This window comes from Muscardinus avellanarius, assembly GCF_963383645.1.
Source record: "Muscardinus avellanarius genome assembly, chromosome: 12".
NCBI classification, from domain to species: Eukaryota; Metazoa; Chordata; class Mammalia; order Rodentia; family Gliridae; genus Muscardinus; species Muscardinus avellanarius.
The window spans coordinates 69,445,652-69,463,935 of NC_137798.1; the positions used below are offsets into that span (position 1 = coordinate 69,445,652).

Genomic DNA, 18,284 nt, shown 5'->3' on the forward strand with positions numbered 1-18,284 from the left:
CTTAGATACTCTCTTAATTACACTTTAGGGATGGAAGAGTTTGAAGACTGAAGAGTGAGCAGTTTATTTTTTTTGAACAGCTTGTTAAATGTTCTTTATAAGTTCAGTAATATGCATAGGAATTTCTTAGTAGAAAATACATTCTGAAGCTTTATGTATACAGATTAAAATTTGTGGATAAAATTGGATCTTTTTCTGGTGGGTGTGTGTGTGGTACTGGGGGGTGGAACCCAGAGGCTTTCTACCTCTGGGGTATACTCCCAGACCTATTTTATACTTTATTTGGAAACAGGGTCTCACTAAGTTGCTGAGAGCCTCACTAAGTAGCTAAGGCTGGCTTCGAACTTGTGCAATCCTCCTGTCTCAGCGTCCCAAGTGCGGGGATTACAAGCGTGCGCCACCACACCCAGCTTTTTTATTTGTTTGGTTTGGTACTGGGATTGAACCCAAGGGCATTCTACCTCTGAGCTACACCCCAGCCATATTTATTTATTTTATTATTTTGAAACAGCATCTCACCAAGTTGCTAATGCAGGCCTCACACTTGCACTTCTCCTGTCTAACCCCGCCAGGTACTGGGGATACAGGCAAGTGATACTGTGTCCAGCTGTTGTTTTAGTAATTTCATTGTCTGTATCATTCAAGTATTTTAAAATTTTTATTTATTTTGCTATTAAGGATTGAACCCAGGGGCATTCTACCTCCAAGCTATATTCCCAGCCCTTTTCATTATTGTATTTTAAAACTAGGTCTTGCTAAATTGCCAAGGCTGTCCTAGAACTTTGATCCTCCTGTCTCAGCCTCCCAAGTATTGGGATTATGGGTGCGCACCACCACATTCAGCTTCTTCAGGTACTTTTATTTTTATTTTACTTATGTATTTATTTATTGCGGTACTGGGGATGAAACCCAGGGGCATTCTACCTTTAAGCTATACTCCTAGCCCTGTTTTTTATTCTTTATTTTGAAACAAGACCTTACTAAGTTGCAGAGGGTCTCACTAAGTAGCTGTGGCTGGCCATGAACCTACAGTCCTCCTGTCTCAGCCTCCCAAGTCCCAGGATTACAAGTGTGCACCATTTAAGTATTTTAATGTCATTTTTCTTTTCAAATTTAGTGATGCCGGGCATGGTGGCGCAGGCTTGTAATCCCCGCGCTTGGGAGGCAGAGACAGGAGGATCATGCAGGTTCTAAGCCAGCTGTGCTGGCTTAAGAGACCCTGTTTCCAAATAAATAGTATAAAATAGGTCTGGGAGTGTAGCCCTGAGGTAGAAGGGCTTCCAGGAACCCCAGTACCACCACCACCAAAAAAAAAAAAAAAATTAGTGTACATTTTCCCCCAGGGTAATAATGAAACCAAAACTAAGGTTTTTGCTTAAGGTTTTATCATACCTTTTTTTGTGTGTGGATCTGGGGATGGAACCCAGGGGCATTTGACCTCCAAGCTACATCTCTGCCCTATTTTTTATTCTTTATTTTGAAACAGGGTCTCACTGAGTTGCAAAGAGCCTCACTAAGTAGCTGAGGCTGTCTGAGAACCGCGATCCTGGTCTCAGCCTCCTGAATGCTGGGATTGCAAGCGTGCACCACCACGCCAGGCTCTGTCATACCTTTTTTCAATATGTGAAACCTGAATAAATGGTGGGGCATGTGTGTGTGCAGCTCCAGATTGAACCCAGGGACATTCTACTTCTAAGCTATACCCCCAGGCCTATTTGATTATTTTTTATTTGGAAACGGAATCTCACTAAGTTTTTAAGGTCCTCACTGAGTTGCTGAGGCTAGCCTCAGCAATCCTCCTGCAATCCGCAATCCTCCTGCACAGTCTCCCAAGTACTGGGATTACAAGAGTGTGTTGCCACACCCAGCTATGACTGGGCATTTTCATCTTCAAATTTAATAAATGATTCAGGTATATACTACTGGGTTTTTATTACATTAGATTAGAAAGCAATATAATACCTTGATTATAATAAAATTATATGTTAAAAATGATGATGAAAATTATCCTTATTTTGCAGTGCTTGTCTGACTTTAATGTTTTTGTTTTACACAGGTGTCTAATTCATAGAAGATGGCAAAGCCCAGCCACAGCAGCTACGTTCTTCAGCAGCTAAACAACCAAAGAGAATGGGGCTTTCTCTGTGACTGTTGTATCGCCATTGACGACATTTACTTTCAAGCACACAAAGCGGTTCTAGCTGCTTGTAGCTCCTATTTTAGAATGTTCTTCATGAACCATCAGCATAGTACTGCACAACTGAATCTCAGCAACATGAAAATTAGCGCTGAGTGTTTTGATCTCATTTTGCAATTTATGTATTTAGGAAAAATTATGACAGCTCCCTCCAGTTTTGAGCAGTTTAAAGTGGCAATGAACTATCTACAGCTCTACAATGTTCCTGACTGCTTAGAAGACATACAGGATGCAGATTGTTCCAGTTCAAAATGTTCATCTTCTGCTTCCAGCAAACAGAACAGCAAGATGATATTTGGGGTAAGAATGTATGAAGATACCGTGGCTAGAAATGGCAGTGAAGCCAACAGGTGGTGTGCAGAGCCAAGTTCAACAGTCAACACACCGCATAATAGAGAACCTGATGAAGAATCTTTACAATTAGGTAATTTTCCTGAACCTCTATTTGATGTATGTAAAAAAAGTTCTGTATCCAAATTATCGACTCCAAAAGAACGTGTGTCACGACGCTTTGGACGGAGTTTTACATGTGACAGCTGTGGATTTGGCTTTAGCTGTGAAAAATTATTAGATGAGCACGTGCTGACCTGTACTAACAGACATTCATACCAAAACACGAGAGCTTACCACCGAATCGTAGATATTAGAGACGAAAAAGACAGTAACATCAAAGCTGAATTTGGTGAAAAGGATTCTTCTAAAACATTTTCTGCACAGGCAGATAAATATAGAGGAGATACAAGCCAGGCTCCTGATGATTCAGCTTCAACCACTGGAAGCAGAAAAAGTAGCACAGTGGAGTCTGAAATAGCCAGTGAAGAAAAAAGCAGAGCTGCTGAGAGGAAACGAATCATTATCAAAATGGAACCCGAAGATATTCCTACAGATGAGCTGAAAGATTATAACATTATCAAAGTTGCTGACAAAGACTGTAATGAGTCCACTGACAACGATGACTTGGAAGATGAACCTGAAGAGCCATTTTATAGATACTATGTCGAAGAAGATGTCAGCATTAAAAAAAGTGGTAGGAAAACCCTAAAACCTCGGATGTCAATGAATTCTGATGACAGAGGGGGTTTAGGAAATATCAGGCCCCCTAACAACAGCAGTCCAGTACAAGAGGATGCTGAGAATGCATCCTGTGAGCTGTGTGGACTCACAATAACTGAGGAGGACCTGTCGTCTCATTACTTAGCCAAGCACATTGAAAATATCTGTGCCTGTGGTAAATGTGGGCAAATACTTGTCAAGGGTAGACAACTGCAAGAACATGCTCAGAGATGTGGAGAACCCCAAGATCTGACAATGAATGGGTTAGGAAATACCGAGGAGAAAATGGATATGGAAGAAAATCCCGATGAGCAGTCTGAAATAAGAGATATGTTTGTTGAAATGTTGGATGATTTTAGGGATAATCATTACCAGTTAAGCAGTATCCAAAAAAAGCAGTTATTTAAACATTCTGCTTGTCCTTTTCGATGTCCTAACTGTGGCCAACGTTTTGAAACTGAAAATCTGGTGGTTGAACATATGTCTAGCTGCCTAGACCAAGATGTGTTTAAGAATGCCATCATGGAAGAAAATGAAAGAGATCACAGAAGAAAACATTTCTGTAATCTGTGTGGAAAAGGATTTTATCAGCGGTGCCACTTAAGAGAACACTATACTGTTCATACCAAGGAAAAACAGTTTGTTTGTCAGACATGTGGGAAGCAGTTTTTAAGAGAACGTCAGTTGCGTCTGCACAATGATATGCACAAAGGCATGGCCAGGTATGTCTGTTCCATTTGTGATCAAGGCAACTTCAGAAAACATGACCATGTACGGCATATGATTTCTCATTTATCTGCTGGTGAGACAATATGCCAGGTCTGCTTTCAGATATTCCCAAATAATGAACAGTTGGAGCAGCACATGGATGTTCATCTGTATACATGTGGAATATGTGGAGCAAAATTTAATTTGAGGAAAGATATGAGATCACATTATAATGCCAAGCATTTGAAAAGAACCTAAGTGATTTTCTACTGTGCTAATGTCTAGTCAATAGCAGACAAAACACCAAAGCAAAAGGATATGAGCTATTTAGAAATTGATTTTATAAGATGAATTGTTAAAAAAAAATTCAAGGCCCTTTTACCGTTAATATTTTTGTTTAGGATTTTAAGTATCTACATTTTAGGCGTTAAATGTTTATCTTTTTTTTTGTTTCTTAGAGCATTCTTTGTTTCTATTTTTCTTAGCTTTGATTAAAATTACTTTTAAATGTAGTTGATAAGTGGCTGTTACCCCTTAGATAACTATTAAAATTTAGTTTTTTATCAATAAGGTGATGACTTCACTTTTTATGTGGGTTTTTTTTTAAGGTTATCCTGTGAAACTTTAAGCCCAACATCATTGGCCATTCCTGTTTGAATTTTTAAATTAAAAAATAATTATTTTAAACTATCCCATTCACTTTTAGTTTTTTGGGTTGATTTTTTTTTGTGTGTGTAGCAGTTGAACAGTGAGTTAGCTAATGTTTATTCTTTTTTATTATCAATGAAATTTATATTTTTAAATTGACAAGCTTATTAGGCAAGTTAGGTGCACTGAATCTAACCTTTAAGGTTGACATGGGCTCAAACTTGGCCTAAAAAGATTGATGGACCTGAGGAAATTACTATAAATGAACATTTCCTATAATTGATAAAATATTATCATTTAATAATCACATTTAAAACTTATATTAAGTGTAAATCCCAATGACTTTCCCTCACTTGAGAAATTAGTGGGGATAAGCCATTTTGTTTTATGAAGTTAAATTTAACTATGATAGTTAATTAAAAAGACATCTTGTATTCATTTAAAATATTTTAATTTAAAATACTCTGATTTCTAAAACATGTTTACCAATTATTTTTGTTTATAAATAGACTTTAATATTTCTCTAGGAGTATGACATCTAAAGAAAAATGATTTTTTTACCTTTAAAATTACATACTTTTGGATCATTGAGATTTGAGAAAGCTGCCATGTATATTGATAAATCTAATAAAATAAAGAAATCAATTATAAATCTGGTTGTTCTATAAAAGTAGAGTGCACAAAAAATGTGTTGTGTTTTATACTAAGATTTGGAGAAAATGTATTGTGGCAAATTGCAGTTTATTACCATGCTTTATTATTATTTTCTGTAAAGGATATATAATTTGAGGACTATAAAATAATCACAGTATATAAATGGGAATAGCTTGTCATTTTTCAATTAAAGTAAGTAGTATTATTGTTAGTTATCAACATAGGGTCTACACCAATTACATGTGAATTAAAACACTGGCAAAACTGACCCACCAATAAACACATCTACTGAATAGAATGCCTTTTAATGTGAATTACTTATAATGTAATACCCTTCTCATAATGAAAGGGATTTTAATTAACCTCTATATTTAAAAATATTTTGTGATTATGAACAGTAATACCATTGCTCTTTTTGTTCACATCAGATTTTTAAGATATATGAATTATATTTGAATACAATTTGCATAAAACCAAGTTGCCAAGATAATTTGCTAGTACGGGTTTAGTTGAAAGCATTGGAACACAGGATATGCTGAAATTAGGAGCCAGTGCAGAATTAAAACAAATAATGGGAAGTACAGGGCACACAAAGATAAATGAGAGCCGGGCGTGGTGGCGCACGCTTGGAATCCCAGCATCCGGGAGGCTGAGACCCGAGGATCACTTAGTGAGGCCTTTTACAACTCTGTGAGACCCTGTTTCAAAATAAAGAATGAGCCTGGCGTGGGAAACCAGCACAGCCTCAGCTACTTAGTGAGGCCCTTTGCAACTCTGTGAGACACTGTTTCAAAATAAGACTAAAAAATAGGGCTGGGGGTGTAGCTCAGAGGTAGAATGCCCCTGGGTTCCATCCCCAATACAAAAAAAAAAAAAAAGCAAATGAGAAATCAGGATTTTTTTAATGCCACAGAGTTAACAGAGGAAGCCAGAAAGTGATTCATCTCAGTCATAGTTACAGTAGTTTATCAAGTACTTAAATCTGAAATGCAACTTAAAATTAATATAGGATGCATGTATATATTACTACTAGGAACCTGATAAAAGTTCTCTAACAAACCCAGACACCATCAGAGTAGTCAACAGAAATAAGCCAGGCCTGATGAATGCATACCTGTAATCCCAGTGTTTAGGAGGCTGAGACAAGTAGGATTGCAGGTTTGAAGCTATTGCTGACAATTTAGCAAGACCCTATTTAAAAATAAAAACAGTCGAGCCAGGCATGATGGCGCACACTTGTAATCCCCGCACTTGGGAGGCTGAGACAGGAGGGTCGCACGGGTTCGAAGCCAGCCTCAGCTACTTAGTGGGGCTTTCAGCTACTTAGTGAGGCTTTCAGCAACTTAGTGAGACCCTGTTTCCAAATTAAAAAAAAAAATTTATATATATATAGTATGGGAGTATAGCTCGGAGGTAGAAAGCCTCTGGTCTGGGTTCCACCCCCAGTACCACCAAAAATAAAAAAAATAAAAATAAAAACAGTAGAGCTGGGTGTGGTGCACACGCTTGTAATCTCAGCTTTTGGGAAGCTGAGACTGGAGGATCGCTGTTCGAAGATAGCCTCAGCTACTTAGGTCCTTTGCAACTCAGTGAGACCCTGTTTCAAAATAAAGAATAAAAAATAGGGCTGGGGGTGTTGCTTAGAGGTAGAATGCCCCTGGGTTCCATTCCCAGTACTGTAAAAACATAAATAAAAATAAAAGTAAAAATAATAAAGGGCTGGAGGTATGGCTCAAAGGTAGAACTCCCCTGAGTTTAAACCTTAGTACCAAAAAAAAGGAGATAAAGAAGATAAACCGAATTTCCAAATTTTTTAGTATTTTAGTGGATATAATTATCTTTGAGAGATCACTTTTTTCCAACCTCACCAATTTTTTCTAAAAAACATTCTTTGAAGAAAGGACTATCTATTCTATTAGGAAGTGGAGTTTAATTTTGTGGGGTGTGTGTGTGTGTGTGTGTGTGTGTGTGTGTGTGGTATTGGGGGTTACCCAGGGGCTTTCTGCCTCCGGGCTATACACCCAGACCTATTTTATATTTTATTTGGGAAGGGTCTCGCTAAGTTGCTGAGAACCTCACTAAGTAGCTGAGGCTGGCTTCGAACCTGTGTGATCCTTGTCTCAGCCTCCCAAGTGCGGGGATTACAAGCATTGCACCACCACGCCAGGCTAATTTCGTGTTTTGACATATACTTATAGCCAACAATTAGCAAGGAAATATATAAACATTATCTCTAATTTTACATGAAGGAGAGATTTATAGTTTCACAAAACCATACCCTCCTGATGTCTCCTTTCATGTGACAGAATACATGTTTTGTTTTGGAATTAGCTACAGGGCAGTACAGCCTTCACCAAGTGGAAAGTATAATTTTCCTTATCAAGGTAGACTGCATGGTGGTGCACGCTTGTAATCTCCGCACTTGGGAGGCTGAGACAGGAGGATCGCACAGGTTCGAAGCCAGCCTCAGCTACTGAGTGAGGCTCTCAGCAACTTAGTGAGACCCTGTTTCCAAATAAAGTACAAAATAGGTCTGGGAGTATAGCCCAGAGGTAGAAAAGCCCCTGGGTTCCACCCCCAGCACCACAAAAAATAAATAAAATAGAATAAAATAAAAGCGACTTGACTTTTAAAATTTAGAGCAATGAAAACACCCAACACCCCTTCTCCAACTCAGCTTCACCTCACTTTCCTTCTCTCCCGGGTGGGGCTGTGAAGCTGTAGCTCCTTTGCTGTTACTTTATTTGCTGATGATCCTGTACTAACAGGATTTTAGGCTCCAAATCTACAAAGAAAATCTAGATGAAGTGAATTCCTTTTTTTGTTTTTGTCGTTTGGTATGTGTGTGTATGTGGTACTGGTGATGGAAGCCAGGGGCATTCTACCTCCAAGCTATACCCTCAGCTCTATTTTTTTTTAAATTTCATATTTTTATTTGGAAACAGGATCTAAGTTGTAAAGGCTGGTTGCAAACCAGCATGCAATCCTCCTGTCTCAGTCTCCCAAGTACTGGGATTGCATTCTTTCTGTTTCACAAATAGTGACACTATTTTGCTTTAAAGGTCCTTTTGTTCTAACCACAACCCAATTAGGAATTTTAAGGGATTTCTCCCCACTCCACACACATATCCCCCCACCCCTGCTCCCAAGACTGGGGTTGAACCCAGGGGCACTTTAGCACTGGACTATACCTCCAGCTCATTTTTATTTCTTATTTTGAGACAGAGTCTTGCTAAATTATCTACTTAGCTGGCCTCAAATTTGGGATCCTCCTGCCTTAGTCTTCTGAGTAGCTGGGATAACAGGTATGCACCACTCTGCCCCACTAATTTTTTTTAAATCTCTTTGCATAATGAGCAGTTTGACTATAATTTTTTTTTACCATGCTAAGGATCGAACTCAGTGCCTTGACATACTAGCCAAGCTCTCTACCACTAAGCGACATCTCCAGCCTGCCTTTTTGCTCCGCAAGAAATCTTAGAGGAATAGAATCAGTTCCTGACAAGCTTGCCTTCAGTGCAATTCCATGTTCTATGATTTGCAGTAAATAGGACTAAGAAAGAACCCCAGAGATTAAAGCATGGCCAAGGCAGCAGTTAAATTAGGATGAAGAAATTTGTCTTAATCTTCCATATTCTTAAAGTGAAAATATTCAGAAAAATGACCTATATAAGTAAAATGGTTATGGTAACCTTTATTACTCCAGAGTAACAGTTTGACTTTGGATAAAAATTAAAAGGAAGGATTCCAGAAGAGCAAGTTATTAAAAAAAAAAAAAAAAAAAGGTAAGGACAGAGTTTGGTAGAACAGTCAAACACTAGTTAAAAGGAAAATAATAAGCATGAAATGTTTTACTACATTTAACGGCAAAAATATGAGCAGGATATAACAATTGAAGTAAAACAGATTAGACGATTATGGTGAGATGAACAGGGATTAAAATAACCTGTAATTGTAGAATGCCAGCTAGAACATTGGTTACTAAAAAAGTTAAGAAGGAGCTGGTAGTAGTTGGCAACTTTCTCACTGGTTAAACAATACTTATTCCTCTATTTCACTAAAAATTGTTTATATTTAATACATTGCTGGGAAATCTCCCAAAAAGCCAGTATAACAGTTGTAATATTTAGATTAAGAATAAAACTTGTCATTGTTAATAGAAAGCTAAAACGGTACCTAAAGGAAAAACCTGAATATATGTATTTGCACACATAGTTGAGAATAAAGAAATTTGGTATGATTTTTAACTGGATTTTATCATGAATTAAAATTTAAAATCTTTTTTGCCACAAACCTATTTCAATCTATTCATCTTTCCTCACCATCCTCTTCATTGTAACAAATGCTACCCAGTGATAAAATGCCAATGCTCTCAAGGCAACCTAGTGTCAACAGTTTCTAGGATTGCAGGGTACCAAAAGTCTTTGGGAGTATATGTCTCTGCAGGGTCCTTTCTACCTGGAAACCTGAGTAAACTGGGGGCCGTAGGACAGATGCTAAGAAACTAAAGCAAATGGAGTTGTGTTTGGTGTTAACCTGAAGCTACATCCCAGATTTAGAAACCCATCATCAATCCATGATAGGGCTCTCAATAATCCCAGCATCCATTTATTGAGTACTCTGTATACTTGAATGCTTTACATACATAATTCTCACAGTCTTTGAGGTAAGTATCATACCAGTTTTCCAGATGGAGAGTAACAGGTTCAGAGGGATGGAATATTTTTTTCTAAAATCATATAGAAACTATATATTGGGCTCCCGAGTGGCTGGGATTACAGGTGTGCACCACATACATTTGAACCTACATCTCTGGCTTAGCCTACATTCCTGCACTTCCAAGCTACATGCTCCACCTCCAGTACAAAGATGGGCCTTTTCAGCATGGAATACATGTGGTAACGGTCCCCTGAGGCTGTGCTCCTTGGTCCTCTGTCCTCTGCAGTGCCTGGTTGGGTGGCTACACAACGAACATTCTGGGTAATGTGAAAATAGAATGGGAAACAAAACTTTTTACTTGGTCATTTAGAATGATGTTTCAGAAATAAATATAAATGCTGACATACGTTTTTATTTTCCATCTTTAAAACTTAAAACACTTAGTGGTATTGTCAGCCATTTAGGGGACCCATAGTAGTACTCAAATACTACTTTGAAGCTGAGTATGAAGGGGCCTATAATCCCAGTACTTGGAAGGCTGAGACGAGATTGCAGATCCAAGGATAGCCTCAGCAGTTAATGAGATTCTCATCAACCTAGCAAGATCTTATTTCAAAATAAAAATTAGGGCTGGAAGTATAGCTCAGAGGTAGAATGCCTCTGGGTTCAATCCCCAATAACACACACACACACACACACACACACACACACACACACACACACTGCTTTGAATTCAACTACATTGCTGTGTCTGTGACTCCCCTCACTTCTTTATTTTCCCTATTCCTGTCCTTTATTATTTTAATCTCTCCCGCCAATCTCCATTTCCTTTTGTTGGCTATGAGACTATGAGTTGAAGAACTCAGGTCATTTGAGAATCAATGCTTTCTGCTGGTCATGGTGGTGCATGCAGTAATCCCAGGACCTGGGAGGCTAAAATAGGATTACAAGGTCTGAGGCCAGCCTCAGCAATTTAGTGAAACCCTGCTTAAAAATAAAAAGGAGTCGGGCGTGCTGGTGCACACTTGTAATCCAGCATTCGGGAGGCTGAGACAGGAGGATCACAGTTCACAGGCAGCCCCAGATACTTAGCGAGGCCCTTTGCAACTCTGAGACCCTGGTTTTTAAAAAAAAAAAAAAAATAGGGTGGGGGTGTAGCTCAGAGGTAGAATGCCACTGGGTTCCATCCCCAGTACCATCAAAAAAAAAAAAAAAAGGGTTGTGGGTGTAGCTTGGAGGTAGAATGTTCCTGGGTTTCATCCCCAGGGCGAAGGGAAGAAAGAAAAGTTAGTTTCAGGAAAAAAAAGTTATGCCATGAATGGTGACACACACCTGTCATCTTAGTACTTGGAAGGCTGAGACAGGAGGATTGCAGGTTTGAGGACTGCCTCAGCAATGTAGTGAGACTCAGCAACCTAGCAAGACCTTGTTTCAAAACAAAAATTTAAAAAAAAAAAAAAAGGAGGTAGGGAGCCAGGTGTGGTGGGGCACTCTTGTAATCTCAATACTTGGGGGGCTGAGATAGGAGGATCACGGGTTCATAGCCAGCCTCAGTTACTTAGTGAGGCCCTCTGCAACTTAGACCCTGTTTCAAAATAAAGAATAAAACTAAGCTGGGTGTGGTGGCGCATGCTTGTAATCTCAGCATTTGGGAAGCTGAGACGGGAGGATCGCAGTTCGTGGACAGTCTTAGTCACTTAAACCCTTTACAACTCAGTGAGACCCTGTTTCAAAATAAAGACAAAAAAATGGGCAGGAGGTGTAACTTGGAGGTAGAATGCCTCTGGGTTCCATCCCCAGTACCACACAGATAAAAACAATGAAAATTAGGGCTAGGAGTGGGGCTCAGAGGTAGAAAGCCCCTGGATTCAATCCCCAGTTCCACACACAAAAATAAAGGAGGTGGGATGCTGGGTCTGTAGCTCAGAGATAAAATACCAGAGTTCAATCCCCAGTACCATAAGAAAAAAGAAAGGAAAAGAAAACAGTTAATGATTTAAGAGAAACAATCCACTCCAATTTGAGCCTAACTTTTACATCTACCTGATTTCTATACAACAGATTGTATGCTACTATGCTAAGTCTACTATTTTATTACTGATTTGGCTACTGATTCATCAAGTGTGTGTGTGTGGGGGGGGCACCGGGGATTAAACCCAGAGGCATTCTACCTCTGATCTACAGCCCAGCCTATTTTATTTTTATTTTGAAAGAGGGTCTTGCTAGGTTGATGAGCCTCTCACTACTGCAGAGACTGTCCTCAAACTTTCAATCTCCTGTCTCAGCCTCCTAAGTACTGGGATTACAGACATGTGCCACCATACCCAGCTCCAGATGTTATTTTTCAAGTGAGAAGATTGAAATGGAGAAGGTTCTGTGAATTATGTCTATATAATCATTTATGTGACCCATTTTTCACTGCTTTTTGTCAAATTCTATGACATATTACTTGATAAAAGTAGGTGGCAAAGTGCCTGCTTTGCAGGTATGGCATTCTGGGTTCGATCCCCAGTTCCAAAAAAAAAAAAAAAAACCTCTTTAAAAGTGGATGTAGTCTCACTAAAACTAGGTGAAATTCAGCAAGTTACACAGTTTTACTCTGGCAAAAGGTAAAAGGGCAAGAGTTTAGAATGTTTGTGTCTATAACTGAACATTGGTAAATATAAACTAACCAAACAGTAACAGCTTTTAGGTTCATACTAATTTTGTGTCTTTTTAACACTACTTATATATTTATATGTACACACTTAGTTGAATTTAGCATTATATTTAAGTCTGATTTAAGTTGTCCCCTTATTATGTTCAAGAGAACCAAACCATTGAGGTCTATCAGTGACAGAATTGTTCTGTCCATCCACGTCCACACAAATCACTAAGGGCAGGAAACCATTATAGTCTCAATATCCTTCTTGATCAGCTGATAAAGATATAAAGATTATAATTCATTACTCTCAGCCAGGCATGGTGGAGCATGCTTGTAATCCCAGCATTTGAGAGGCTGAGACTGGAGGATCGTGGTTCGTGGACAGCCTCAGCTACATAGTGAGGCCCTCTGCAACTTAGTGAGACCCTGTTTCAAAATAAAAAATAAAAAATAGAGGAGGGTGTAGCTGGGAGGTCAAATACCCCTGGGTTCCATCCCCAGACCCGCAAATAAATAAATAAATTCATTACTCTGAATTGAATGTGTGAATGTACTAATCATCCGTGTACTCAGTAAAAAAGATCATAGAAAAGAGTAGGGCCAGTGGATGATAAAAATTTAATATGGGGGCCGGGCGTGGTGGCGCACGCTTGTAATCCCCGCGCTTGGGAGGCTGAGACAGGAGGATCGCATGGGTTCGAAGCCAGCCTCAGCTACTTAGTGAGGCTCTCAGCAACTTAGTGAGACCCTGTTTGCAAAAAAAAAAAAAAAAATATATATATATATATATATATATATATATATATATATATGTATGTATGTATATGTCTGGGAGTATAGCTCGGAGGTAGAAAGCCTCTAGGTTCCACCCCCAGTACCACCAAAAATTTAAGGCGGGATTTTATTTCAGAGACAGGAATATTAATGATTTTATTGGGCAGGCATGGTAGCACACACTTGTAGTTCCATCACTTGGGAGGCTGAGACAGGAGGATCACAGGTTCAAAGCCAGCCTCAGCTACTCAGTGAGGCCCTGCTTCAAAATAAGGAATAAAAAATTGGACTGAGGGTGTAGCTCAGAGGCAGAATGCCCCTAGCTTCAATTACAAGTGCCACATAATAATTTTATTGAAAATTTTGTACAATTCTCTACTTCTCTATTTGAGGAAAAAAAACAAACCTAAGGATGCAGCCAATTAAGCCCCCACCTGTGTTTTATTTTTAAAAGATATTGTTATTGTGATAAACCGACAGCTGGTACCAATCAAGTCAGTCAAGCTCAGTTTTTGATGAAATAATTCTAAGTACCTAGATTATGAATATTACCCTTTCAAATGTTTATGTTCCCTGGTGTAAAAAAATTTAAGATACTTTTTAAAAAATTAAGGATAATTATTTCAAAGTAAAGCATTGCTGCTAAAATACAATTCTACTCAATTATTGGGGCAGGTTAGGAAAGTTATAGATAGAATTAGAGATTTTTTTTTGCGGGTCTGGGGATGGAACCCAGGGGCATTCTACCTCCAAGCTATACCCCCTGCCCTATTTTTTATTCTTTATTTTGAAACCGGGTCTCACTGAGTTGCAGAGGGCCTCACTAAGTAGCTGAGGCTGTCCGCGAACCGCGATCCTTCAGTCTCAGCCTCCCGAATGCTGGGATTACAAGCGTGCGCCACCATGCCTGGCTCAGAATTAGAGATTTTTAAAGAAAATGTTTCTTTCTGCACATGTGTATACTCCATTTTTACTTGCAGAGAATATAGCATTTAATATTTGAAGAATACAGTGTTAGCTTCATGGTTGAAGGCAGTGAATAGAACATGAAATTAAATTTGTCACATCTGTTTTAATCAGAAATTTGCTGCTAAATCCATTGTAATTTTTGTGTGTGTGGGGGGGGGTCTGGAGATGGAACCCATGGGCATTCGACCTCCGAGCTACATCCCTACTCTAGTTTTTATTCTTTAATTTGAAACAGGGTCTCACAAAGCTGCGGAGGGCCTCACTAAGTAGTTGAGGCTGTTCGTGAACCGTGATCCTCCGGTCTCAGCCTCCCGAATGCTGGGATTACAAGCCTGCGCCACCACGCCTGGCCATTGTAAATTTTATTTGTAGGAAAACTCTCCTGAACTTCTTCCTTCCTCTCTACCCCCTACCTGTCTGACCTACTCTTTTTTATGTTGCATATTTATGTGCCCAGCCATCCTAGCTCAGACTATGCATGCAAGAACTTGCTCCTTATAGCTGAAGAATTATATTACTAATAAGAGGGCTTTATATTTGAAAGATACAATGAGTTGCATTTGAGAAATAATTGAGTGAATATAAATTCTAGGAGATATTCTTTTATTTCTATTCTCTGTTCTTTTAACAGTATGCTGGCCTAGTGCCAAAAGCTAAGAAATCCTGACCTAAGAATGATGTTGTATCTTGTAGATCAGTGCACTTGTAATATTATTTTTCTTGAGTTTTGTCTTTTTCTGTGTGGCAGTGGTGAAATAGGGCCTTCTAAACCTCTGGAGAAGTGACAGATCTGAATTTGGAGAGGACATGGGGAAGAATCAATCTTCAACAGATAATCTTTAAGTGCAGACCCAGGAATATAGGATCTGAAGTGACACCATCTTTTCTGTCTTCCTGACAAACTCCATCAAGCCCCAAAGTTCCAGTGGCAAAGATTCAAGAAAACTCAGTAAAGATCACTTTGGAATCACTTTGTTATAACAAAATTGATTCGTGGTGACTCTCCTAGTCTTTGTTGAAAATATGCTGAAAGAAAATATCTGTAAAATTCATACAACATCAGTGGTTAAAACTACAGTAAAATGAAACCTTATATGGTCATTAACTTCAATGGTCCCTTCTGAAATAGAAGGGCTTGCCGGGCTACTGTAAATATAAAGAGAGAATCACATATCTCTGTACACACATACATAATTATAAACCTTACCAGAAGTATAGCTTATATATTATGAAGTGTAGTTACGTGGTTTTTAAAATTCACCCAAAAATCTGTAGTTTAGAGTGTTAAGTAAAAGAAGTGGTAGGTTCAGAAAAAGAAGTTTTAAGGCCAATATCTTAAGATAATCTAGTTATTAACCACTGTAATAGACTTGCCCCTTCCTTTCTCTCTCTCTATATATATCAGTCACATACTTGCTTATTACTATTAAGAAAGCTCCTTTTTAAGTCGGTTAACTTGAAGAGCAGAGTACTATTATTTCCACAGTGGTAGATTTTCACAAGTCACAGACACATTATTTCTGAACTTAGTGATATAACCTAATAAGTTTCTATTAAACATTTATTCTTAATATTAATGCCATGCTCATCAGCTTAAAATTTCAAGATAAAATTCAACTAAGTATTGAATGAAGTGATGGTTGACATGTTTTTAAACATCTTTCAAGAGGTCAGGCGTGGTGACACACGGTTGTAATCCCAGCATTTGGGAGGCTGAGATTGGAGGATCACAGTTGGAGGACAGCCTCAGCTACTTAGTAAGGCCCTGTGCAACTCAGTGAGACCCTGTTTCAAAATAAAGAATAAAAATAGGGCTGGGAATTTAGCTCGGAGGTAGAATGCCCCTGGGTTCCATCCCCAGTACTGACAAAACAAAAACAAAACAAAACAAAAAACCTTTTATGGAGCAATTAAATACTTGCTGTTAAGCTGCTATAAATGCACTGCAATACACACATATTTCTTAATCATACAACTATTATGGCCATAGTGTTTCCTTATTGTGAATATATTTGTATTTTTACCTTTGGTTAACTGCGTAACCAGTTCCTTACTATTAATGTTTTTGTATGCAATATCAAGATGTTATATATTTTTGGAAACGTTTATTTTTATGCTTATTTCTTCAATGTTTTAGTAAGAGGCTAGGCCGGGTGGTAGATACCTCTAATCCTAGTACTTAGGAGGCTGAGACAGGAGGATCCCAGCCTTGAGGCCAGTCTCAGCAACTTAGCAAAAGCCTGTTTTAAAACTTAAAATAATAGGCCGGGATGTAGCTCAGTGGCAAAGTGCCTGCTTTGCGCTTTAGGTTGATTCCCCGCTCCATTAAAAAAAAAAAAAAAAAAGACAAAAATCAGAACCCTTTTAAAATTTAAAATAATATTAATAAAACAAAATATATCTAAAGGTGTGACTTAGAGGCACTATGCCCCTGGGTTCTATCCCCAATACCAAGAAAAAAGTAAGAAGTTACACAAAGAGACCTAATTCAAAAGTATACTTAATAGCATGAACAGAAGCTTAAGTCACTTCAAAAACTCTAAAGATGATGCTAGCTGAAAAATCAGAGTTTATCACAATGGGATAGAGTAGATGGGGGGAGAAGATAAATCCACTGATGAGATCAAACACATCTAAAACTGCTTTAAGAGGTGGGAATAGCCAGGTGTGGGGCATGTGCATGCAATCCTAGTGCTTGGGAGGCAGCAGACTGCAGGTGCAAGCACGGCCTCAGCAAGCAGCAAGATTCTCAGCAACCTAGCAAGACCCTGTTTCAAAACAAAAAATAAAATAGGACTGGGTTGTAGCTCAGAGGTAGAATGCTCCTGGGTTCAATCTCTAGAACAAAAGAGAGAAAGAGAGAGATAAACAAGTCTAGAGAAGAGTTAGAGTCTAAAAGACACGAGTGTTGATCTCTTTTGGGAACAGGAAATATAGAACTACTGTTTATTTTAAAATAAACAGGAAAGCTGGGCGTGGTGACGCACGCTTGTAATCCCAGTGCTTGGGAGGCTGAAACAGGAGGCTTGCGGTTTGAGGACAACCTCAGCTGTTTGGTAAGATCCTTTGCAACTCAGTGAGACCCTGTTTCAAAATAAAGAATAAAAGCCGGGCGTGGTGGCGCATGCTTGTAATCCCAGCATTTGGGAGGCTGAGACTGGAGGATCGCAGTTCCCGGACAGCCTCAGCTACTTAGGCCCTCTGCAACTCAGTGAGACCCTGTTTCAAAATAAAGAATAAAAAATAGGGCAGGGGATGTATCTCGGAGGTCAAATGCCCTGGGTTCCATCCCCAGTACCACAATAAATAAATAAATAAATAAATAAATAAATAAATAAATAACAGAAAAAAGAATATTACCAATTTAAAGGTGCCAAAACAATTATAAAAATAACAATAATTTGGCATTTTTATTGAATTAGATTTACCAAAGAAATGCTCAAATTTTGACTACTAACTACAAGTGTAATAAATTATAAATGGCATAAATGCATTCTATAATGTGATTATTTTCTGTATAATAGTATAAAATGGAGTTTTGGATTATATAAAGTACTTTTTGTTACATTTTAAATTCGTTGCTTTTACCTAATAAAATTTACTCTTCTATGTTCAGAAGTTAAGCTGTCTGTATATTACTTTTATTTAAATGTTTATCAACCTGAATCTTCTAAAAAATAGACTAAAAATCAGGAGGCATGGTGGCGCACACATGTAATCCCAGCATTCGGGAGGCTGAGATAGAAGGATCACAGTTCGAGGACAGCCTCGGCTACTAGGTGAGGTCCTTTGCAACTCAGTGAGACCCTGTTTCAAAAATAAAAAAAATAAAGCCAGGCATGATGGCACACACTTGTAATCCCAGCATTCGGGAGGCAGCAATCAGAGGATCGTGGTTTGTGGACAGCCTCAACTACTTAGTGAGGCCCCTTGCAACTTAGTGAGACCCTGTTTTAAAATAAAGAATAAAAAATTAGA

The 18,284-nt window shown here is 38.5% G+C and overlaps 1 protein-coding gene across 1 annotated transcript; it reads left to right on the top strand.

The window, feature by feature from the left end:
- Positions 1-2,074: 2,074 nt before the first annotated feature.
- On the top strand, positions 2,075-15,091 carry ZBTB1 (zinc finger and BTB domain containing 1; the record flags this gene model as incomplete). The annotated part of the gene is made up of 2 exons (XM_080708302.1): positions 2,075-3,972; positions 15,055-15,091. 2 exons carry the CDS (start codon positions 2,075-2,077, stop codon positions 15,089-15,091), a joined length of 1,935 nt encoding a protein of 644 aa, XP_080564428.1.
- Between the last annotated feature and the right edge of the window lie 3,193 nt (positions 15,092-18,284).